This window comes from Salmo salar, chromosome 11, assembly GCF_965601325.2.
Source record: "Salmo salar chromosome 11, fSalSal1, whole genome shotgun sequence".
In the NCBI taxonomy this organism is placed as follows: Eukaryota; Metazoa; Chordata; class Actinopteri; order Salmoniformes; family Salmonidae; genus Salmo; species Salmo salar.
Genome location: NC_138301.1, coordinates 112,049,560 through 112,073,347, shown reverse-complemented (window position 1 = coordinate 112,073,347; position 23,788 = coordinate 112,049,560). Strand labels below are relative to the sequence as shown.

The window sequence follows — 23,788 nt, the reverse complement described above, 5'->3', positions numbered from 1 at the left end:
CTCTTTCTAGAGCTCAGACTTTTCGACCCAACTTCGTATTTTTCAGAGTTCCCAGTTGTCTTGAAAGCGCCAAAAGTCAGGGTATTGGTGCTTTCAAGACAAATGGAAACTCAAAAAAAAAAACAAGGTCAAATCATGACGCTGATGATCTTCAGGTTGGAAAGTCAGAGCTCTAGAATGATAAGAGTTTCCGACTTGGAATTCCGAGTTGGATGAACATTCAAAAAGATTTCTCAGTCGTAGTTGTTTTTAAAATAAGTTCCCAGTTGTCTTGAATGGATTGAAATCGGAAGTATGAGATTTCCCGAGTTCCCAGTTGTTTTGAACGCAGCACATGAGTCCAGAAACCTGCCTTTTTCCCTTGAAATGTGTAATGGCACAATTCCAAAGATATACGTAATGACACGATTCCAAAGCTATACGATATTACAGAGAACAAGTTAATTATCTCACATCACGAAATAGAGCCCCCCATAAAACCTAGCAGTCAAACAGGGAAATGGTTCCAATATTTTTTCCTCCATTCATTTTTCCCATAGGGGATTTTAGAAACACTTAAAATAAGGTCTGTGTTTCGTGTAATTAGTTTGTGCAATTACGTTTTGATAATCATGCAAATCTCTCTTGGACAAGGTGACTTTTATCAATATATTTGTCTGATTCGAAAATGATAAGTAGACATGCAAAACTACAAGTCTCATAAGCTCCTGCATGTCACCACAAGCTGATGCCTTTGTTAACCGGTATTGTGTTAATTTATCTAACGTTAGATTGTTTTTTTAACTAGGCAAGCCTGTGAAGAACACATTCATATTTACAACAACAGCCTACTGCCTTGTTTAGGGGCAGAACAACAGATTTTTACCTTGTCAGCTTCGGGATTCGATCCAGCAACTGGCCCAACACTCTAACCACTAGGCTACCTGCCGCCCACTTAATCAAGTGATTATTACCTTTGCCTCAATTTGGCAGTCTTGTCCAGATCATTTGTAGTTATTTATGATAGCCACATTAGCAGCTAATTAGCAATTCATTTGCTGGGGGCCAATAGAGGCAAATTTAAGGATAAAAGTTACCTTGTCCTAAAGAGATTTAGAAGGTTATCAAAATGTCACGCCAGGGTAAGTTTACATGAAATACAGCCCTTATTTTAAGTGTTTCTAAAATCCCCTATGGGGAAAATGAATGGTGGGAAAATTATTGGAACCATTTTCCTGTTTGACCGCTAGGTTTTATGGGTATTATGACTCATACTGTGGTGCTCTATTCATGCTAATGTTGGGTTTTTGAGCTAGCGCCCAATAGACTCTAACTGAAGGAGTGCGCTCCCTGTCTCAGAATCGTCCAGAATGCACCGCGCTACCCATTGACGACGCATGGGCAACGTTCACAATGGAGTTTCCCATCTCCTCAAAAGTGTCTCTGAGAGAACATAGAGCAGAGGAAGAATTCAGTTTTGTCGTCAGGCAAACGTTGTATCGTCTGCATAGAACGATCGCGCAGCACGCGCTCTCTCTTCATGTGCCATCAAGGGGTGCATGCTACACGCGAGCTGGGAGGTGGTTGCCACGGCAACCCAAGTGGAGGTGAGAAAAGGATGACGCAAGCAGACTGGACGATGACGGGCAGTGTGAGCCTTCAAGACATGGATGCTGATTAAGGTGGACCATAGAAATAATGTAGGATGGAACTGTAGACCATGTGTAGCCAATGGTAGTCAAAAAAATTTCACTTTCCGTATAAGCATGCTCAGTACAATTTAGTTGGCTATATGCAGCTAGGGAGTATTTTTGTTGTTGTTGATAATTCATCCATTCATCAAATTGTACTACCCATAGAATGACATACAATCTCTCTGCCATACATTGCCCTGCCGAGCCAACCTACAATTTTTGCTCAGTTGATTTGTGGAGACTGGGATAAGGATCAGATTGATGGCCATCAGTTTAATTACACTAAAACATTGCATCTCGGGAAATGAGACGGTTTTAGAAAAGCTGCAGTAATTCCCTTTAAGGGATGCTGCTTGTAGAACACCTTAACATAGAGAGGCACCCATTAGGAAAATGAAGATTTACAGTAGCTATTCCTGTATTCTGTAAAATGTAAATGTTGCTGGCATTCCTATAAAAAAGTGCTCTTAATGTTGCCCTCCCAAATATTTTTTTTTAAACAGTAGACCATGACAGATGCGGGTTCTTTGTGTGGGATAGATTTATGTGACTAATCTTCCTGAGACATCCCATTTACACAGAGAGGTGTGTGTATCCCATCTCAAATTGAATTAAATCCTATTACAGCTCCTTCGCTACACAGACACTTGATATAGGCTACACCAATCGCATTAACTGTTTGAGAAAGTGTGTTTGTTTTGGTTTCTGTATTATTGCCCTTTTATTGGCCTCCATATTCCTGTAGTAATGTATTTATTCTATATTCTCGAAAAGTAGGATATTGTGTCTGTTTGCTGGTGTGCACTTAACCCTTGTCCCTAAAGTACCTTTTCTCTGCCTCCTTGCCAGCCGTCCTTAAGGCACAGAGAGAGAGAGAGAGAGAGAGAGAGAGAGAGAGCAGAGCCAGGGGACAATCAGAGAGGGAGGGAGAGAGAGAGAAAAAGCTAGAGTGTGTGTGAGAGAGGTAAGGGGTGGGGGGAAAGAGGAGGGGGAATGGCAGAAGCTGCAGGCACCACTGAGCACAATACAGAAAGAGAGAGAGAGAGAGAGAGAGAGAGAGAGAGAGAGAGAGAGAAACGATAGGCGGCAGCAGTATAACAAACAGCATCCCTCCAGCACAGATAAAGAGATAGAGAGGCAGGCTAGAGAGAGAGAGAGAGAGAGAGAGAGAGAGAGAGATCATCAAGACAGAGAGAAAGATCATCAAGACAGAGAGAGGTTCATCATTACAGAGAGAGATCATCGATGGAGAGAGATCAATGCAGAGAGAGATCATAAAGAAAGAGAGAGATATCATCAAAACAGAGAGGGATATTTTCAAGACAGAGAGAGATCATCAAGACATTGAGAGATCATCAATACAGAGAGAAAGAGAGAGTTTATCAATACAGAGAGGGAGATCTTCAAGACAGAGATAAACCTCTTCAAGACAGAGATAGAACCTCTTCAAGACAAAGAGGGAGAACTTCAAGACAGAGAGGGAGAAGGGATTATATTTTCATAGCTTTTACTCAGAGTGCTGGCCAGGGCTTGCACGAGAGGAAGAGAGAGGAGAGAGTGACACAGACGGAGATAGAGAGTGGAGTGAAGATTTTAATCCTCTTGGCATGCGAGTGTGTCCCTGGCTGCTTGGAATGTGTTGCCGCTAACCCGGGGGCCAGGACGGAAGGAACAACTCTCACCATGCTGGGGAAGGATTACATGCTCGCCATCATCATAGTCAATTATGACGGTGAGTAGGCTACACCCACACACACACACACTCACACACACACACACACACACACACACACACCGTCCTGGGCTCCTCCCGACTTTTTTCTCTTATCCCTCGTTCCTCCGAGGAAGTGGAGGAGAAGAGGAGGAGTGAGTTAGTGTTGGTCTGTAGGTGTGAGCTGATTAAAGCCAGCCAGGCATTCTGTCCCACAAACACTGAAGAGTGATTCTTGGCGATACATGTACAGTTTAACTATGAAGAGTGATCATGGAAATACAATGTTTATGAAGACTGAGTTAGATGATTGTGGGTTTGTTGAGAGGTCAGGTAGTGAACTATAGTGCCTCTGTTAGACAAAGAACATGTGGATCTATGAATGTTTTGTATTTAGCTTTGTATTAAAGATAATAATGATGATGGTGGGCATTTCACTAGCAGCGATGCATCATGTATCAGGGATGTATGTTGCTTCTGAGAAGTTTCATATATCACAGTGTTACTAGCTGGTCTTGCTCAAAGCATTGGATCATAAGTCCCTCTCTCTTTCTTTCTCTCTCTCTCTCTCTCGACAATTCACAGTTTTCCCTTGCAATACCAAACGTCTGTCTAGTGAGTCCAGTCTGCAACGTGGTCCTTGAGGGCCTACCTACATGGATTCACAGGATGGCTGCTTAAAATTCTGTGCATCCGTATGTTTGCCGCTGATCTTCATGTAATTCTTGGATTTTGTGGTATTAAAATATATCATGCCATGATTTTGAAATGTGTTTGGAAGATTGTTTAGGTGAGTTTAGTCTCATTTTCTGTCCGACTTAGTGTCCCTCACCCTCCCCACACACAGTAAACAAATACCAGCGCAGAGATGCTATTTATAGAGGACAGGCTGTGTTGTTCACCTGGGTGACTGTGTGGGTTGCCATGTGACTTTGTGTTGTCTTGGTAACTGTTGCCCTCCTGGTGTAAGGAGCGGCTGTCAGCTAGTATATTATTGGGAGTATTGGATCGGACAGTAGCCAGTTAGCACAGTGTTTTGTTGTAAGCACAAAGGAGAGTGGAGTCAATGGAGAGTCAATAATCAGTTTGATGACTAAAACATTGATATTACATTTAATGATTTATTCTACGGTATGTTATTGTAGTAATGATGAATTAAATGTCAAATCCAAAACATATTGGTGAGCAACAGCATTGTTAATATCCTCTTAGTAGGCTATAGAAGGCTTGTCCCTCTGTTGTTAAACCTTTTTTGTTATTAACTTTTCCCTCATTCATAAGAAAAAACACCACCGGTTCCTCAAATAAAGCATCTGTCTTAACTGAGTATGTCATTGCTCCCAAAATAACTCTCTTTGAAAGAGGAGGAGGGAGAGAGGGAGAGTGGGGAGAGAGCGAGAAGGCATCATACTTATGCTGGGCACGATAAACAGGATCACGCTGTGTCAATACTAGTACAGTTTGTTAGAAAATAGTCTCTGCAATAGTAGCCTAATGTTAGTGTAGTATACACATCGTCCTGCTATTGTTCTGTGTAAGCAAGGGTTTTGGTGATGGATTATTTAACTGGTAAATCCAATGTAAAAACTTGGTATATTGCCGAGTTAAGGAAAAACCCTTTATATGATGGAGAGTTTGGGTGTGTGTGTGACTGTGTGTTGGAAGGGGTTCGGGTGTGGAATAGAGTAATGATAGAACCCTGTGGAACATAAAACTGGTCCCATATCTGTACAGTTTGTGCTTTAACCAACTTCATGTGACTTTCATTGTCATGCCACGTATGGGTTGGGTTGGTCCCTGATTCAGTGCTGAATCTCAGATTGATGTTGTGATTCAGTCTGGCCCATAATCCCTCTGGCAGATAGAGCCTAGCTCTGACCTTGCACAGAAGCACAGCTGGGATTACTCTCTATCTCTCTCTCTCCTCCAGATGTACCTCTTTCTCTCTCTCTCTCTCTCTCGCTGTCTCTCTCTCTCTCTCTCTCTCTCTCTCTCCAGATGTACCTCTCTCTCTCTCTCTCTCTCTCCTCCAGATGTACCTCTCTCTCTCTCTCTCCTCCAGATGTACCTCTCTCTCTCTCTCTCTCTCTCTCTCTCTCTCTCTCTCTCTCCTCCAGATGTACCTCTCTCGATTTCTCCTCCAGATGTACCTCTCTCTCTCTCTCCTCCAGATGTACCTCTCACTCTCTCTCTCCTCCAGATGTACCTCTCTCTCTCTCTCTCTCTCTCTCTCTCTCTCTCTCTCTCCTCCAGATGTACCTCTCACTCTCTCTCTCCTCCAGATGTACCTCTCTCTCTCTCTCTCCTCCAGATGTACCTCTCACTCTCTCTCTCTCCTCCAGATGTACCTCTCACTCTCTCTCTCTCCTCCAGATGTTACCTCTCTCTCTCTCTCTCCTCCAGATGTACCTCTCACTCTCTCGCTCTCCTCCAGATGTACCTCTCACTCTCTCGCTCTCCTCCAGATGTAGCTCTCACTCTCTTTCTCTCCTCCAGATGTACCTCTCTCTCTCGCTCTCCTCCAGATGTACCTCTCACTCTCTTTCTCTCCTCCAGATGTACCTCTCACTCTCTTTCTCTCCTCCAGATGTTACCTCTCTCTCTCGCTCTCCTCCAGATGTACCTCTCTCTCTCTCTCTCCTCCAGATGTACCTCTCACTCTCTCGCTCTCCTCCAGATGTACCTCTCACTTTCTTTCTCTCCTCCAGATGTACCTCTCACTCTCTCTCTCTCCTCCAGATGTACCTCTCTCTCTCTCTCTCTCTCTCTCTCTCTCTCTCTCTGCAGTTGATCATATTGCTGTTATTTATAGTCTCCCCTTAATTCTTTCTTTGCATAATGCAATTTCTTGTCTCTAGTCTACAGCAGGGTGTTTTCTTACATTGTTACAGTATAAACATATTCTGTTATTTTGATCTAATTTTAAGCATCGCTCTCAGTGGAGGCTGCTGAGGGGAGGACGGCTCATAATAATGGATGAAATGGAGTCAATGGAGTGGTATCAAACACATCAGAGATGTGGTTTTCATGTGTTTGATACCACTCCATTGACTCCATTTCATCCATTATTATGAGCCGTCCTCCCCTCACTAGCCTCCACTGCTCTCGTTTGTAAATCCCATTACCCCTCAATGTTCCATTTGTTAAGCTGTCCCAGTCCATCATTCCCCATTCGGTTGTGTAAGGGGTAGTTCAGGGCAGAGAGGAAGATGAGAGCTACCCGTCTGCAATCACTGCTTAATTACAGCTGTTTACAGCCTTGTGGGGAGCTCAGTCTTCATTGGCCATTTGGGAGTTATTTGGTAACAGGCTCAGTCCAAACGTGTGTTGAGTGACTCCAGTGTGTATCTGCATCTAGATTAGATAGGCCAGGATTTATTTTGGTGACTGGTGTCATCAGTGACAATGCCAAGGGGGTGAGGACCATACTGTACTCCTCCATGAAGTCACTGCATCCTTACATCCACTAGTCTCAAAGGAGACCTGAGGTATTTCAACGAGGTCCACCAGTAAATAAAGCCTGCCAAAATTGATGAAGCAAGATACCTGGGAACACTTCTCAAGTGCAGGCTGGCATCCATTACTGCACAGTAGGAAAGGCAATGCTGACTAAGCTATGGTTGACGGCGCATAGAGGACTAGCTAGTTTCTGCCGGTACCGGGAATATCAGTCACATTCATCCTCATGCATCAATCTAATGTACATGTACAGCTCACACAACAATATCACGTGAAATCTCTCTACCCCGTTTAGCTTATTTGATTAGCTGATTTAGAGAAGTAGTTGCTATAGGAACTGATCACGCATTGCAGACTCACTCTCTGGGATTCATCAATAATTCACTAACATCATCTCTCTGTCTCTGTCCCTCTCTGTCTCCGTCTCTGTCTCCCTCTCTCTCTCTCTCTCTCTCTCTCTCTCTCTCTCTCTCTCTCTCTCTCTCTCTCTCTCTCTCCCTCCCTTCGTCTCCCGAAAGTTCACACTTTCCCCAGTGTGCATTCTGCTCTCTACTCCCAACACTAGAGGAAGAAATGCAAGTGTAGCTTTCCTTCTGTGTGATTGGAACATTAACCACCCTATCACCTTTCAGGACAGAGGCCTCAGTTCTACAATGGGAGGACGTAATGGAGGCTTAATTCAATATTTCGGTAGAACAAAAGCCATGATATATAGAGAAGATTATAAACTAGGTGAAAATAGCATGATAAGGGCATTACTTTAGAGATCACCATTTGAAATGGCCAACTGAAATGGCCAAGTATTACTCTCCTGTATCATTAGTGTTGAGAGAATACACCAATACTTCATGGACTTCATGGACTCCACTATTCAATAGAAAGTCCTCTGAGTAAGGAAAGCCATTACAGATCCATGCAAACAGTAAACAAGGGCAATTTTGTGTACTGTGTCAACATCGAAAAAAGATTTAATAAATACTACTCACTTACCATGGGAATTAAATGCACAGCACATTGAATCTGTTATTGGAAATAATTTTACAGTGGAGACTGGTTGAGAACAGGGTACTGGGTGGAAGCCGGCTGGTGGTGACTGTTTAACAGTCTGATGGCCTGGAGATAGAAGCTGTTTCTTAGCCTTTGGAACAGAGTCTCCCATAGAGATGGATTCATTGGAATAGAGTCTCTCATAATCTCCCATAGAGATGGAGCCATTGGAACAGTCTCTCATAGTCTCCCATAGAGATGGAGCCAGTGGAACAGTCTCATAGTCTCCCATAGAGATGGATTCATTGGAATAGAGTCTCTCATAGTCTCCCATAGAGATGGAGCCAGTGGAACAGTCTCTCATAGTCTCCCATAGAGATGGAGCCATTGGAACAGTCTCTCATAGTCTCCCATAGAGATGGAGCCAGTGGAACAGTCTCTCATAGTCTCCCATAGAGATGGATTCATTGGGATAGAGTCTCTCATAGTCTCCCATAGAGATGGAGCCAGTGGAACAGTCTCTCATAGTCTCCCATAGAGATGGAGCCAGTGGAACAGTCTCTCATAGTCTCCCATAGAGATGGAGCCAGTGGAACAGTCTCTCATAGTCTCCCATAGAGATGGAGCCAGTGGAACAGTCTCTCATAGTCTCCCATAGAGATGGAGCCAGTGGAACAGTCTCTCATAGTCTCCCATAGAGATGGAGCCATTGGAACAGTCTCTCATAGTCTCCCATAGAGATGGAGCCAGTGGAACAGTCTCTCATAGTCTCCCATAGAGATGGAGCCATTGGAACAGTCTCTCATAGTCTCCCATAGAGATGGAGCCAGTGGAACAGTCTCTCATAGTCTCCCATAGAGATGGAGCCAGTGGAACAGTCTCTCATAGTCTCCCATAGAGATGGAGCCAGTGGAACAGTCTCTCATAGTCTCCCATAGAGATGGAGCCATTGGGATAGAGTCTCTCATAGTCTCCCATAGAGATGGAGCCATTGGAACAGTCTCTCATAGTCTCCCATAGAGATGGAGCCAGTGGAACAGTCTCTCATAGTCTCCCATAGAGATGGAGCCAGTGGAACAGTCTCTCATAGTCTCCCATAGAGATGGAGCCATTGGAACAGTCTCTCATAGTCTCCCATAAAGAACAGAAAAGCTGGACACTCACTCTGTACAGAAGTCAGTCAGAGAGGTATGATGATGCTATCTAGGAGAGGATTGGTGCCACTATCTTGGTGAATGAGGACAGTTGATGGTGATTCACTGTTTTGGATTGAGGTATTGTAATATGAGGATTATCCATCATCAGCCCTGGTGTCAGGTTATATAATACCAAATACCTTGGCATAAGTTACAAATTCAGCGTAGCAGTAAGAATCCAGCGTAGCAGTAAGCAGCGTATCAGTAGGAACTCAGCGCAGCAGTAAGAGATCAGTTTAGCAGTAAGCAGTGTATCAGTAGGAACTCAGCGTAGCAGTAAGAGATCAGTTTAGCAGTAAGCAGTGTATCAGTAGGAACTCAGCGTAGCAGTAAGAATCCAGCGTAGCAGTAAGAACCCAGCGTAGCAGTAAGAACCCAGCGTAGCAGTAAGAACCCAGCGTAGCAGTAAGAACCCAGCGTAGCAGTAAGAACCCAGCGTAGCAGTAAGTGCTCATTTTAGCAGTAAGAACCCAGCGTAGCAGTAAGAACCCAGCGTAGCAGTAAGAACCCAGCGTAGCAGTAAGAGATCAGTTTAGCAGTAAGCAGCGTAGCAGTAAGAACCCAGCGTAGCAGTAAGAACCCAGCGTAGCAGTAAGAACCCAGCGTAGCAGTAAGAACCCAGCGTAGCAGTAAGTGCTCATTTTAGCAGTAAGAACCCAGCGTAGCAGTAAGAACCCAGCGTAGCAGTAAGAACCCAGCGTAGCAGTAAGTGCTCATTTTAGCAGTAAGAACCCAGCGTAGCAGTAAGAACCCAGCGTAGCAGTAAGAACCCAGCGTAGCAGTAAGAACCCAGCGTAGCAGTAAGAACCCAGCGTAGCAGTAAGAACTCAGCGTAGCAGTAAGAACTCAGCGTAGCAGTAAGAACTCAGCGTAGCAGTAAGAACCCAGCGTAGCAGTAAGAACTCAGCGTAGCAGTAAGAACTCAGCGTAGCAGTAAGAACTCAGCGTAGCACTCAGCGTAGCACCCAGCGTAGCTGTAAGAACCCAGCGTAGCAGTAAGAACCTGTCTCCCACCTGTGCATCAGGGATTAGGACTAGGCTACATCACACAGACTCAGGATTAGGACTAGGCTACATCACACAGTCATGATTAGGACTAGGCTACATCATACAGACTCAGGATTAGGGCTAGGCTACATCACACAGACTCAGGATTAGGACTAGGCTCTACATCACACAGACTCAGGATTAGGACTAGGCTACATCACACACTCATGATTAGGACTAGGCTACATCATACAGACTCAGGATTAGGACTAGGCTCTATATCACACAGACTCAGGATTAGGACTAGGCTACATCATACAGACTCAGGATTAGGACTAGGCTACATCACACAGACTCAGGATGAGGACTAAGCTACATCACACAGACTCAGGATTAGGACTAAGCTACATCACACAGACTCAGGATTAGGACTAGGCTACACCACACAGACTCAGGATTAGGACTAGGCTACATCACACAGACTCAGGATTAGGACTAGGCTACATCACACAGATTCAGGATTAGGACTAGGCTACATCACACAGACTCAGGATTAGGACTAGGTTCTACATCACACAGACTCAGGATTAGGACCCGGTTCTACATCACACAGACTCAGGATTAGGACTAGGTTCTAGATCACACAGACTCAGGATTAGGACTAGGTTCTACATCACACAGACTCAGGATTAGGACTAGGCTCTACATCACACAGACTCAGGATTAGGACTAGGCTCTACATCACACAGACTCAGGATTAGGACTAGGCTACATCACACAGACTCAGGATTAGGACTAAACTCTACATCACACAGACTCAGGATTAGGACTAGGCGACATCACACAGACTCAGGATTAGGACTAGGCTACATTACACAGACTCAGGATTAGGACTAGGCTACATCACACAGACTCAGGATTAGGACTAGGCTACATCACACAGACTCAGGATTAGGACTAGGCTACATCACACAGACTCAGGATTGGGACTAGGCTCTACATCACACAGACTCAGGATTAGGACTAGGCTACATCACACAGAGCCATTGTTCTGATCTCAAGGAGCAGAATTGGGAGGAAAGGCTATATATAGCCTCAGCCATTGTGATATACAGTAATGGTTGGTGACAAGTATACTTGGTACATAGTAAACCTACTGGATTGTAATGTACAATTATATTTTAAAGCAGAAAATATCCATTCCTTTAGAACTGTCATGCACTACTATGTCTCACTGATGCTAGTTCTTAGAATCCCTCCCTGTATGACTCATTGGTAATAACATGGGAGAAGGCAGGCTAAGATGGGAGAACTCTGTGGGAGAAGACTGACTAAGATGGGAGAATTCTGTGGGAGAAGGCAGGCTACATTAGGAGAACTCTGTGGGAGAAGGCAGGCTAAGATGGGAGAACTCTGGGAGAAGGCAGACTACATTAATAAAACTCTGTCGGAGAAGGCAGGCTAAGATGGGAGAATTCTGTGGGAGAAGGGAGACTAAGATGGGAGAACTCTGTGGGAGAAGGCAGACTAAGATGGGAGAACTCTGTGGGAGAAGGCAGGCTTAGATGGGAGAACTATGTGGGAGAAGGCAGGCTACATTAGGAGAACTCTGTGGGAGAAGGCAGGCTAAAATTGGAGAACTCTGTGGGAGAAGGCAGGCTCAGATGGGAGAACTATGTGGGAGAAGGCAGGCTACATTAGGAGAACTCTGTGGGAGAAGGCAGGCTCAGATGGGAGAACTCTGTGGGAGAAGGCAGGCTAAGGTGGGAGAATTCTGTGGGAGAAGGCAGGCTCAGATGGGAGAACTCTGTGGGAGAAGGCAGGCTCAGATGGGAGAACTATGTGGGAGAAGGCAGGCTAAGGTGGGAGAACTCTGTGGGAGAAGGCAGGCTAAAATTGGAGAACTCTGTGGGAGAAGGCAGGCTCAGATGGGAGAACTATGTGGGAGAAGGCAGGCTACATTAGGAGAACTCTGTGGGAGAAGGCAGGCTCAGATGGGAGAACTCTGTGGGAGAAGGCAGGCTAAGGTGGGAGAATTCTGTGGGAGAAGGCAGGCTCAGATGGGAGAACTCTGTGGGAGAAGGCAGGCTCAGATGGGAGAACTATGTGGGAGAAGGCAGGCTAAGGTGGGAGAACTCTGTGGGAGAAGGCAGGCTAAGGTGGGAGAACTCTGTGGGAGAAGGCAGGCTAAGGTGGGAGAATTCTGTGCCAAATTGTCTCCTCTAGTGGCCATGTTCTCAGGGCTGCGATGAAATATAATTATGCACACAGCTTCAACATCTCCCGGAGATGCTGCACTGACTGACCCATCAATCAGCCGGTGAAATGTGCTGAATAGTGGTGTCACCCAGAGGCTGGTCCGGTCCTTAGCCCCATGCCCAGGAGGCCCGCCTGCCTACCTGCCTGCCTATAAACCCCCTTATAAAGCCTGGAGAGTTCTGCCTCCCATCTTTCTCTAACACTGTTGTCTCATTGATTTTCTCTCCCTGAAACAGGGTTCAGCTGATCTGTTCCTGGGTCTAATCTTCTCTTGCTGTCTATCCAAGGGATGGGTGGTGTTGTTTTTCATTCAGACACAAGGGTGACCAGGGTTAAACAGTGAGATGAATGGGGATGAGATGTACAAGGCATGAAATCATGTAAAATTAGCAATAAATGACAGACCAGACTTGAAGAAAAACTGGCATAAATGGTTTTTGCATGATTGATTTAGCCTCTCTTTGATTTAGCCTCTCTTTGATTTAGCACCTATTTGATTTAGCCTCTCTTTGATTTAGCACCTATTTGATTTAGCCTCTATTTGATTTAGCTTCTATTTGATTTAGCACCTATTTGATTAAGCACCTATTTGATTTAGCCTCTATTTGATTTAGCTTCTATTTGATTTAGCACCTATTTGGTTTAGCCCCTCTTTCTCTCTCGTTCTGTGATAACAGCGAGAAAACTGTGGCATGCTGCTGAGAGAGAAACACCCGTGCCCAGGCAACCCTGTCCCAAATGACACCCTATTCCCTATGTAGTTCCTGGTCAAAAGTAGTGTACTACATATGGAATAGTGTTCCTTTAGGATGCAGACCTCATGTCACTTCTGACCCACTTCTCGCGTTCTCTCTCTTTTTTTTTGTTGTTCACCACTCCATTCACCCAGCTCTCCTTCGAGCTAAGCACATTGAGTTAATGGCAGAATTAGTCCAAACTATATTGAAGTTTCCAAAGAAATCACTCATCGACTGCTGAACATATCTTTTTCTCTCCCATCACGTCTTTTAATTTAGTCTTTATGTCTCTACTCCTCTCTGTACATTTTAAATAATTGATCTCCTGATTTACAAATTAATTTGCCCTTCCAAACACAAATCTGTCCCATCGCATATTCAGTGTTAGGGGAAAACAAAGGAGCCGAGCCTCAGACACTAGTTTTGCCAGCCAGCCCTGTGTGATGCAGAGGGACTGTTCTGAATTCTACTCTGGTAATTGGTAGATTTATCATGTGGCCAGAGGATCTCACACACCCTTCTGTGCTCTCCTCTGCCGGTCACGTGTAGCAGGGCCGTGAGAGCAAGGCCAGCCATGGGGCTTACATAGGCTTTAGATTGGGTGAGGCTAATGCTAGATGCCGATGGGATGCAGCCCCCTGTGTACGATGGACCTCAAAGAGCTATGTTATTTATGCTAGAGCCAGCCGACCATAATGAACATAATGAAATATTGACCTGACACTACTGTTACATTTTGACACCAAAATGCACTGTAATATTGGTCATGAGTATTTCTTCGTTAAGATGACTTACTGTTCTGTGTTCTTCAGACAACATCTGGAACGACCCAAGCCTTGATTTGGACTCTGACCTACCGTCAGGGTGGCGCACCATCCGGGACAGCACCGGCACCTATTACTGGCACGTGGCCACTGGCGCCACCCAATGGCAGCACCCATCCTACAGCACTGAGGAGGACCAGAACTCCATCAATGGCATCACTGCCACGGACATCAAGGTTAGGGCTTGAACTTCTAAATAAAGTTCAGTCTCACCGTTTGACTTTGTGTCCTTTATTCTGAATGTGGTGCCATCAGAGAGGAAGGATCACACCTCCAGTAATGTCTCTTGTCCTCTTTTCCAGAGCCTGGAGGCTGGGGGCAGACGTGAATCAAGGGCAAGGCTGACAGAGAGCCCATTGGCCTCCATAAATGACAGGTAGTCTTTCAAAATCCTCTGCAGACCCAAACCAACACTCATTCACCTGCGCAAGCCCTGTAGCCTTGTTACTGGGTTATGCTATCCACAGTGGAGTAATGAGTACATTTCAGTTGTGTGATGAAGGTTATTCTACAAGGTGACTGGGTTGACTACATTTCAGTTGTGTGATGAAGGTTATTCTACAAGGTGAATGTGTTGATGATGTAATCAAACGAGAGGGTTAGTGTGTTGGATGTATTCTCTCTCTCTCTCTCTCTTAATCTGTTCGATAGCTCCATGGCTCATGATGGCTTCACTGGCCTGGAAATGTGGCAGATCACATATCGCTATGCCTCCTGGAATACTTCCCCCACTATTCCATTCTCTGTGTTCTGATTAGAGGCCTGCCATATTTGTCCCCAGGCTGATAAAGTCAGGAGATTTAGGCCCTAGTTCAGCACCACACTACATCATATCATTATTACAGTTCAGCCATTGTACCATGATCTGAATACATACAAGCGATTAGGGAAAATACTGTTTGATGTAGTTCCTGAGGATGAGTCTTAACCATCTGTGGCACGTCTGTGTTCTTAGGTTTCTTTAGCGTAGACGGGTTGGCTGACAAGATCACAAATGCTGCATGCGCATCGATGTGGCCGGAAGCCGTGCTTTGTTATGATTCTGAATGGTCATATCGCTAGCGACAATGAAAGGAGCAGCCTTGTGGGGAATCGTAGGTGGCTCGTTTCAGCTTGTATATTTTTATTGATACCATGATTTGAGGTGTTTTGACTGATGTCATGTCTATGCTAATATGGCTAAAATTTGCTAGCTAACGTTAGCTGTAACGGTGTACTTGAGAGACAACAAGTGCTCATTGTGCAAATGTATTTATGTTTTCAATAAACATTGTAGACTAAATCTAGTTTACACGTTGTCAACATTCTAAGCTAACTCCGTCTGTTTTGTCTTATAGTTGCGCACGCCTCGTTTTTGTTGCTAAACAACCAACCCGTCTACACAGCAAGGTCAAACCTGTTAGGTCAAATGCATCTTAGATCACCTTGATGGTTGTTCATAGGTTCTTTAATATTATGTATAGCTACCTTGCCTTTACCATTAAGGGTAAAAGCAGTTAACAATTGAATTATCTGGAGTTATTTTATTTTAGCAGCCCCTTGAGGGGCCCTGTTTCCTGTGTGACATGTAGAGGTTAATGAGCCAACCAATAAACACAGTCCCTTCTGCAGTGGTTGTGTTGAATCAGGATGCATTTGACACAGGGGAGCTTAATGTTCTGTATGGACAGAGATTGTGGAGAATGGTGAAACTCAGTTCACTGAGCGTAGCATCAAGAAATGCATAGGTCTAATAATGGACACTATCTTATCCTGCTCTGCTTCACCAAAGAGTTTAATGGAAAGAGAGGGAGAGTCTTGTGGCCCCTGGTTGCAGGAATAGCAGCCTCTTGGGATTGTCTCCTGTCAGCTGTATCAGGGAGGTAAATGTCTAACAACTCCACCTCTGAGTCAGCCAGCGTGAGGGCATCAGAACAGCTCTGTTTATTTTTGATCATCCATGACCCACTCAACAGCTGTTTCCCCATCAAGAGCAGACAGGCAGGCAGCATCAAACAGAAAGGAAGGGCTTTACTTTCAAACACAAACAAACAGATGAACAAAGAACTAGATTATAACATCGTATAATACGCCATACCAAACAGCATCTTACAGGGCAGCAGGGAGGGATGCAGAAAAGGCAACAGCGTAATTTGTGCTGTGGTGGTGGTAATCCTTCATGTCATTTGACTGTTCTGCTAATCTCCCACAGGGTCTCCTGGCAGGACGATTATTTCTGCACCAACATGGATCCTGACTCCAAGGTAGAGTGGGCTTTGATGTTGTCCAAACCATAGAAATACAGTAGAATCCTTAGAACGGGCCTTCACATTTGAGACAAGCCTGTTCTATAGATTACATTTCTATGGTCCAAATCCCTCTTCTTATGCACTCACCAAAACAGCATGTTCTGACAAATAACATCCATACCTAAGACTATTTTCGGGGGGGTAAACACTTCTGTGCTCCTCCAGAGAATACTAATCGATTTTAGCAGATTTTTAACTCTTAACACTATTTTCTATAATTTATTATTCAAGGGTTAAAAGGGATCACATTTATAATGTTAGCGTTGATCAATATATTTTTGTTGTTGTTCAGGCTAGGCAGCTCTTAGAGGAATTCATATACCATGTCCGCTAAAAAGATTTGAGAGTCATCTCTTTGAGAGTCAGGCAGGAGCAGTATTGATGGACTGTAGATGCAGTATATACATTATATGGAGGCATCATGTTGATATACTGTAGATACAGTAAATACATTATATGGAGGCATCATGTTGATATACTGTAGATGCAGTAAATACATTATATGGAGGCATCATGTTGATATACTGTAGATGCAGTATATACATTATATGGAGGCATCATGTTGATATACTGTAGATACAGTAAATACATTATATGGAGGCATCATGTTGATATACTGTAGATACAGTATATACATTATATGGAGGCATCATGTTGATATACTGTAGATGCAGTAAATACATTATATAGAGGCATCATGTTGATATACTGTAGATGCAGTATATACATTATATAGAGGCATCATGTTGATATACTGTAGATGCAGTATATACATTATATAGAGGCATCATGTTGATATACTGTAGATACTGGACACACTGTACATTATTATCTAGTCTGAATCATGTTGATATACTGTAGATACTGGACACACTGTACATTATTATCTAGTCTGAATCATGTTGATATACTGTAGATACTGGACACACTGTACATTATTATCTAGTTTGAATAGTCTCTGCTTATTCCCTTATCTCTGCCTCCTCCCCACCTCTACCCTCCACTCCTCTCCCTCCTGGGTCTGTTGGCATGGTATGGTGTGGTTCTGTTCATATGGTGTGGTTGTGTTGGCATGGTGTGGTTCTGTTGGTGTGGTGTGCTTGTGCTGGCATGGTGTGGTGTGGTTGTGTTGGCATGGTGTGTTGTGGTTGTGTTGGCATGGACATGGTGTGGTTGTGTGGGCATGGACATGGTGTGGTTGTGTTGGCATGGTGTGGTGTGGTTGTGTTGGCATGGTGTGGTGTGGTTGTATTGGCGTGGTGTGTTGGTGTGGTGTGGTTGTGTCGGCATGGTGTGGTTGTGTCGGCATGGTGTGGTTGTGTTGGCATGGTGTGGTTGTGCTGGCATGGTGTGGTGTGGTTGTGTTGGCATGGACATGGTGTGGTTGTGTGGGCATGGACATGGTGTGGTTGTGTTGGCATGGTGTGGTTGTGTTGGCATGGTGTGGTGTGGTTGTGTTGGCATGGTGTGGTGTGGTTGTATTGGCGTGGTGTGTTGGTGTGGTGTGGTTGTGTCGGCATGGTGTGGTTGTGTCGGCATGGTGTGGTTGTGTTGGCATGGTGTGGTTGTGTTGGCATGGTGTGGTGTGGTTGTGTCGGCATGGTGTGGTTGTGTTGGCATGGTGTGGTGTGGTTGTATTGGCGTGGTGTGTTGGTGTGGTGTGGTTGTGTCGGCATGGTGTGGTTGTGTTGGAATGGTGTGGTGTGGTTGTGTTGGCATGGTGTGGTTGTGTTGGCATGGACATGGTGTGGTTGTGTTGGCATGGTGTGGTTGTGTTGGTGTGGTGTGGTTGTGTTGGCATGGTGTGGTGTGGTTGTGTTGGTGTGGTGTGGTTGTGTTGGCATGGTGTGGTGTGGTTGTGTTGGCATGGACATGGTGTGGTTGTGTTGGCATGGTGTGGTGTGGTTGTGTTGGTGTGGTTGTGTTGGCATGGTGTGGTGTGGTTGTGCTGGCATGGTGTGGTTGTGTTGGCATGGTGTGATGTGGTTGTGTTGGCATGGTGTGGTGTGGTTGTGTTGGCATGGTGTTATGTGGTTGTGTTGGCATGGACATGGTGGTGTGGTTGTGCTGGCATGGTGTGGTTGTGTTGGCATGGTGTGATGTGGTTGTGTTGGCATGGTGTGGTGTGGTTGTGATGGCATGGTGTGATGTGGTTGTGTTGGCATGGTGTGGTGTGGTTGTGATGGCATGGTGTTATGTGGTTGTGTTGGCATGGACATGGTGTGGTGTGGTTGTGCTGGCATGGTGTGGTTGTGTTGGCATGGTGTGATGTGGTTGTGTTGGTGTGGTGTGGTTGTGTTGGTCAGTGTTTTGCTGTGCGCTCCCTGGGCTGGGTGGAGATTCCAGAGGAGGAGCTGATCCCGGGGAAGAGCAGTCTGGCTGTCAATAACTGCATCCAGCAGCTGTCCAGCAGCAAGGCAGAGGGCCGCGATGACACACTGGGCGCCTGGGGAGAGGTGAGAAAGGCGACGTGAGGCGGGGTTGAGAGAGTCTTCTCTGTCTTCTCTCCCTGTCCTCTCTGTCCTCCCTTTCCTCTCTGTCCTCTCTGTCCTCCCTGTCTTCTCTTTCCTCCCTGTCCTCCTTGACCTCTCTGTCCTCTCTGTTCTCCCTGTCTTCTCTCTCATCTCTCCCTGTCCTCTCTGTCCTCTCTCCCTGTCCTCTCCCAGGGCCAGGACATGATGATGGTTCTGAAGAAGGATACCCTCAGCCTGATGGACCCAGTGGACCGCAGCCTTCTCCACTGCCAGCCTATCATTGACATCCGCGTGTGGGGCGTGGGCTGCAACAACGGCAGGTGGGCCAACCTGGGAAACGTATTGGGAAATACTCCCCAGTCCTCTCTCCTTCTCTTTTTGTTATGGTCAGTGTTGATACCTGAAGTTACATGTTTAAATACGGTATAATATGGTGAACCAACTAAGCACAATGCTCTTGGGTTGATGGTCAGGGAAGACTGTTTAAAGTTGTTGTCATTGTATATACTTGATGACATGGAAATATTCCATTGAGTGAAGAAAGTAAATCATTTATAAATGAGTGTTTTTATATGGGCTATACAGCCTTGGGTTTGGTTGGTAATTCAGCGTAGCAGACATGTCAGGTCTATTGTAGTACACTGGGAGTTGAGTGCATCTGAGGGCAGTTATATTTGGCTCTGTTCTTGCTGGAGAAAATTCAGGCATTGACCTGTTGGCCGTGTCAGTGGTACTACATCTCAGACTTAGGCTGAGTAGAATAGAATAGCCCTGAGGAAGAGACGTGACAAGGGTACAGAATTAGAATTTGTTATTTTTTGTATTTTTTATTTAACCTTTATTTAACTAAGCAAGTCAGTTAAGAACAAACTCATATTTACAATGACGGCCTACCTCGGCCAAACCCAGACGACACTGGGCCAATTGTGCGCCGCCCTATGGGACTCCCAATCACGGCCGGATGTGATACAGCCTGGATTCAGAAGGACTGAAACTAGTGAAAATAAGTCAGTACAGCAGTTCCCAATTGTTACTGACAGTAGGCTATGTTGTATGAGGATCATAGTTATGAAGCAATACAACCGTTTTGTCTCCTAGTTAAGGTAGTTGTAATAATTAACTTTCTTTCTTTTTTAAATGCCACTCATGAAAACAGAGACAGGTAATCACTCTTTTCTTGGTCAACTAATTTTCTGTTGACATGCCATGTGTGACTTTGCCAGCTTGCATCAGGGTCTCAAGAAAAAAGCTCAGTGCTCCAGTATGTCCGGCGTACTTTCTGTAGTCATGCTGTGTCTTATTGCCTCATCAATAATGTAACATGCTTCTGCTGACATGTTTCTCATGCACGTTCAAAGAAACACGTCTATTTCTTTCTCCATTTCTATCGACCGTTATTTCTTATGCAGTGTACAGGTATGTACCAAGCAGTTCTGTCCTTGTCTCACAACAAATGCCCACCCAGCCTTATCTCAGACTGTTGTCTTGCCCTATTCCCAAATGAGTACTGCTGATGATTGAGCTATAATGTGAGAATCATAATGGACTATCTTCCTGAGGTAAATTCTGCTCAAACTCCATAATGATTGCATTCCTCTGAGAGCTGAGTGGAGGATGCATCAATGTGTAAATTCATGTAACAGACTCTTCTACAACAGTTGGATGGGCCTTTGTGAAGATAAATGGACAAGAAGAGCTTGCTGGGTCATGTCCAAATGATCAGCTCCCCCCGTGCCTTAGCCAAGTCTCCTTCCTTTCTGCTGTGCCAACCAGGGTCGAGCTGCAAGGTCGCATCTGCCACTGTGACAAATGATCTCCATTTACACCTGGCTTTACTGTATTACACCCCAACAAAAGAAATGGCTTATTGTCATAAAACAACTCCCGTTCCACTGTGGATGGACTACAGAATATTGTACGCACACACAAACACACACACACACACAAACATCTTACCGTTTGTGGACCCACCGCTGATGCCAAAGGGAAGCTCATCTGTTATTCCCTCTGACTCCAGTGTTTTCCCTCAATATTTGAGTTCCTTTCCCAGGCATCAGCACATTCAGGTGTGCCAGAGCTGTGGCCTACATAACATCACTGTTGCTCCTGATCGTTTTAAGTGGGGAAACCCACTGAGGATGTTACAGAGACAATAGAGAGAATTACACCTCGGCAACACTCACCGAGCCATTTCCCATTTAGCAACTGCACATTGGACATAGAACAGTTCTTCATTTACTAACTACGTGTCAGAGAGTTTACAGTAGAATGTCAGTTGGGTGCTTTTGCTCTGATATATGATTACAGGATCAAGACTCTTTAGTCCCTTTCTGATATGAGAAGTTGGTGACAGAGCAATACATTCCCTGTCCATGTTGCTTAACGTGCTGAGAACAATGTCTGTCCATATGGATCCTTGGTATTTATAGACCTCTGATATCTGACACTGCCTGGTCCTGTCAGCTCCTGAGGGACGCTGCCTGAGGTCACCCTCCCCCATCTCTTCTAAAATATGAGCCAGAGTAACTGATAGTATCAATGTTAAAAATAGTCTGTGTTGTCTGTCTTCAGTGTTCAGTTGCTTAGACGTTTGATGATTGTGCGCTTGATCAAGCTAACTGATGATACTCGCTGGTGCACCGTTAGCTTTAGTTCAGTGTGCTAACGCAGTGATGTAGGACTAGTGCAGAAGATGTGTATTCAATATGGCTTTCAATTCCTTTCCATTCTCAGTCATACTAATGGAATTATATTGTTATACATACAGTACCAGATCACCAGGTGAAGCAGGGAGTCAGCTATCCCCTCCACAATCCAGACCTATAGATAGTGCCTGTACTCTGTGTTAATCTATGCTGTTGTGTTCTGTTCCTTTCCAGAGATTTTGCCTTCGTGGCCAGTGACAAAGACAGCTGTATGCTGAAGTGCCATGTGTTTCGCTGTAACGCCCCAGCAAAAACCATCGCCACGGCTTTGCACAAAATGTGCTCAAAGGTAACCACAAAGTGAAGCGTAGGAAGTGGTTTAACACCCCTTTAGTCCACCGTAGTAGTTTAGGTTCATTCTAGAGTGAGCCAGTGTGAATGCTGTGTCTGTGTGTGTGTCCAGATCATGGCAGAGAAGACCACTAGAAGCCCATCTATGGCCCGCTCCCTCACCATGGCGACCATCTCCCCTGAGGACATGCCACGCCAAGGTACAGTAGTCACAGAGACCTTCAGTTACAGTCTGTAGGGGTTTTCTCAATGGAGCAATGTCCAGTTTATACAAGTTATCAACTCCATAATATGGTAAATCATATGACTTGTTTATTCTAATTATTTTACTGCAGTGGACTTCCTGGATGCAATGAGGCAGAGGGTGCAGAAGTTTGAGGTGCAGTACATCGGAAACCTGCCCGTCTCCAGGGCAATGGGTACTGTATTCTAATGTAGTCTATTATTAAACTGGAAAAATACCATCAAATTTTTCATCTATTGATTTATTAAACTAGCTCAAAGAAGAGAGACAATCTTCTCCTTCCTATAACAACCTTGAGACTCAACAGGGGAACACAAGATCTGTGATGTCTCATCAACAGATATGGAGGATTAGACAGCAGCCAGGACTCACAGGCATGTTTGAAATTGGGTCTGGATCATTTAAGAGACAGAGGACATCGTCTCATTATTATCAGCAAATGCGCCGAGTCACGTTGTGATTGTGAAGCTAGCTGCTAGCGCCCGTTAGCTAGCGCTCAGGGTCACTGTGTCAGTTGGCAGTCCCTCGGCGAGGCGCTGTATTCACTACAGGCTCCAAAACGGTAGCATCCATCAAGGTGCCCTGCCTGCCTGCTGTTAGCTGGACCAGCTGACTGACCGACATAGAGCCGGTCCCAGATGCTTTATGTCTGGGGTATTATGGTCCACTGAGGTGTTCTTAGTAGTAAAGACAAGCCATTTGTCCTCATTTGAGATCACACACCTTTGCTGATCAGCCTATATTTTAACAATCACTGGAAGTTAGGCAAGGAAATAAGTTTGGTACAACGGAAAAGTCCTTGAAACTCTGAGCATGTTCTCTCACAACAGAAAAGAGCAGAGAATACCACTAGAAGCCCATCTATGGTTTTACCTCACTTTTGGAGCCACAACTGTGGCTGTGTTGTTGCTGAAGCAGCTGTATTAAGGTCCTCTATGTGGGATCCTCTGGCAGGTATGGAGGTGCTGAACCGGGCCATAGAGAGCATCATGAACACCTCAGACAGTGATGATTGGGAGCCCATCGTCATCCACATCTCTGACACTGTCCTGTCACTCTGGAAAGGAGAGGTGAGGAGGAGAAATCAGGAAACCTGTAAACCAACCAATGAAATTACTACATTTCTCTGGCTACCTGTTGTTTCTCTCTCTCACTTATTTTTTTACCTTTGTCTCGCTCTCTCTCTTCTCTCTGTCTCTCTCTCTCTCTCTCTCGCTCTGTCTTTCTTTCTCTACCTTCTCTATGATTTCTCTTTCAGGATGGAGATGATCCATTTTGGGAATGTCAAGTGCGTTTGCTGACCTTTCTGGGTGTGGGGCATGATACACACACCTTTGCAGTGATAGTGGATGGCGGGACGCAGCGGTTTGAGTGTCATGTTTTCTGGTGTGAGCCAGACGCAGGGATAATCTCTGAGGCTGTGCAGGCTGCGTGCATGGTGAGTCACTTAGTTAGGGGTCACCCTGAAGGATGAAACACAGTGATGGAGAACTAATGGACAAAATGGCTTCTGTAGACAAACTGGCATGATAAATACTTGAATTTATACATGCTATCATTGCTGAATGATTAATATTTTAAAGGGAATTGGCAGAGAATGGTAGAGAATGTCATGGAGTCATGACTCATTTACAGTATCTTTCCAACATGAAAAGTGACATTATGGTCACTGCTTAACATGACTCCATTGTGTCCCCTGCAGGTCCAGTACCAGAAGTGCTTGGTAGCCCAGACTCCACCACCCAGGTCCAAAATGTGGCGGGTGGGTTCCAAGGTGAAGCGGGCCAACTCCATGGACGGCTTCAGTTTTCCAGCTCCCCGTCACCAAGGACTGTCCCCGCCCAAGGCTGGCTCCTCCACCACCAAAAAGGGCATGCTGGCGTTTTTTGAGACTTTCAGAAATAAACAGTCAGCCGTTTCCACACCATAGCAACCAGAGGGTGGGAGGGGAGG

At 45.1% G+C, this 23,788-nt stretch overlaps 1 protein-coding gene across 1 annotated transcript; it reads left to right on the top strand.

The window, feature by feature from the left end:
* Positions 1 to 1,250: 1,250 nt before the first annotated feature.
* LOC106563729 (amyloid-beta A4 precursor protein-binding family B member 3) lies at positions 1,251 to 23,769 on the top strand. Its single transcript, XM_082958283.1, has 13 exons — positions 1,251 to 1,661; positions 2,523 to 3,405; positions 13,822 to 14,009; positions 14,136 to 14,209; positions 16,025 to 16,076; positions 18,428 to 18,577; positions 18,788 to 18,915; positions 21,475 to 21,589; positions 21,704 to 21,791; positions 21,927 to 22,010; positions 22,790 to 22,905; positions 23,094 to 23,273; positions 23,538 to 23,769. Exons 2-13 carry the CDS (start codon positions 3,357 to 3,359, stop codon positions 23,763 to 23,765), a joined length of 1,452 nt encoding a protein of 483 aa, XP_082814409.1. The 5' UTR covers positions 1,251 to 1,661; positions 2,523 to 3,356; the 3' UTR covers positions 23,766 to 23,769.
* The last annotated feature ends 19 nt before the right edge of the window (positions 23,770 to 23,788 follow it).

Bases quoted from the DNA above. Each gene is read 5' to 3' on its own strand.
- LOC106563729 (XM_082958283.1), top strand. From the start codon at position 3,357: ATGCTGGGGAAGGATTACATGCTCGCCATCATCATAGTCAATTATGAC. The intron at 14,210-16,024 runs GTAGTCTTTCAA...AATCTCCCACAG, and splicing joins TTGGCCTCCATAAATGACAG to GGTCTCCTGGCAGGACGATT. The intron at 23,274-23,537 runs GTGAGTCACTTA...TGTCCCCTGCAG, and splicing joins CTGTGCAGGCTGCGTGCATG to GTCCAGTACCAGAAGTGCTT.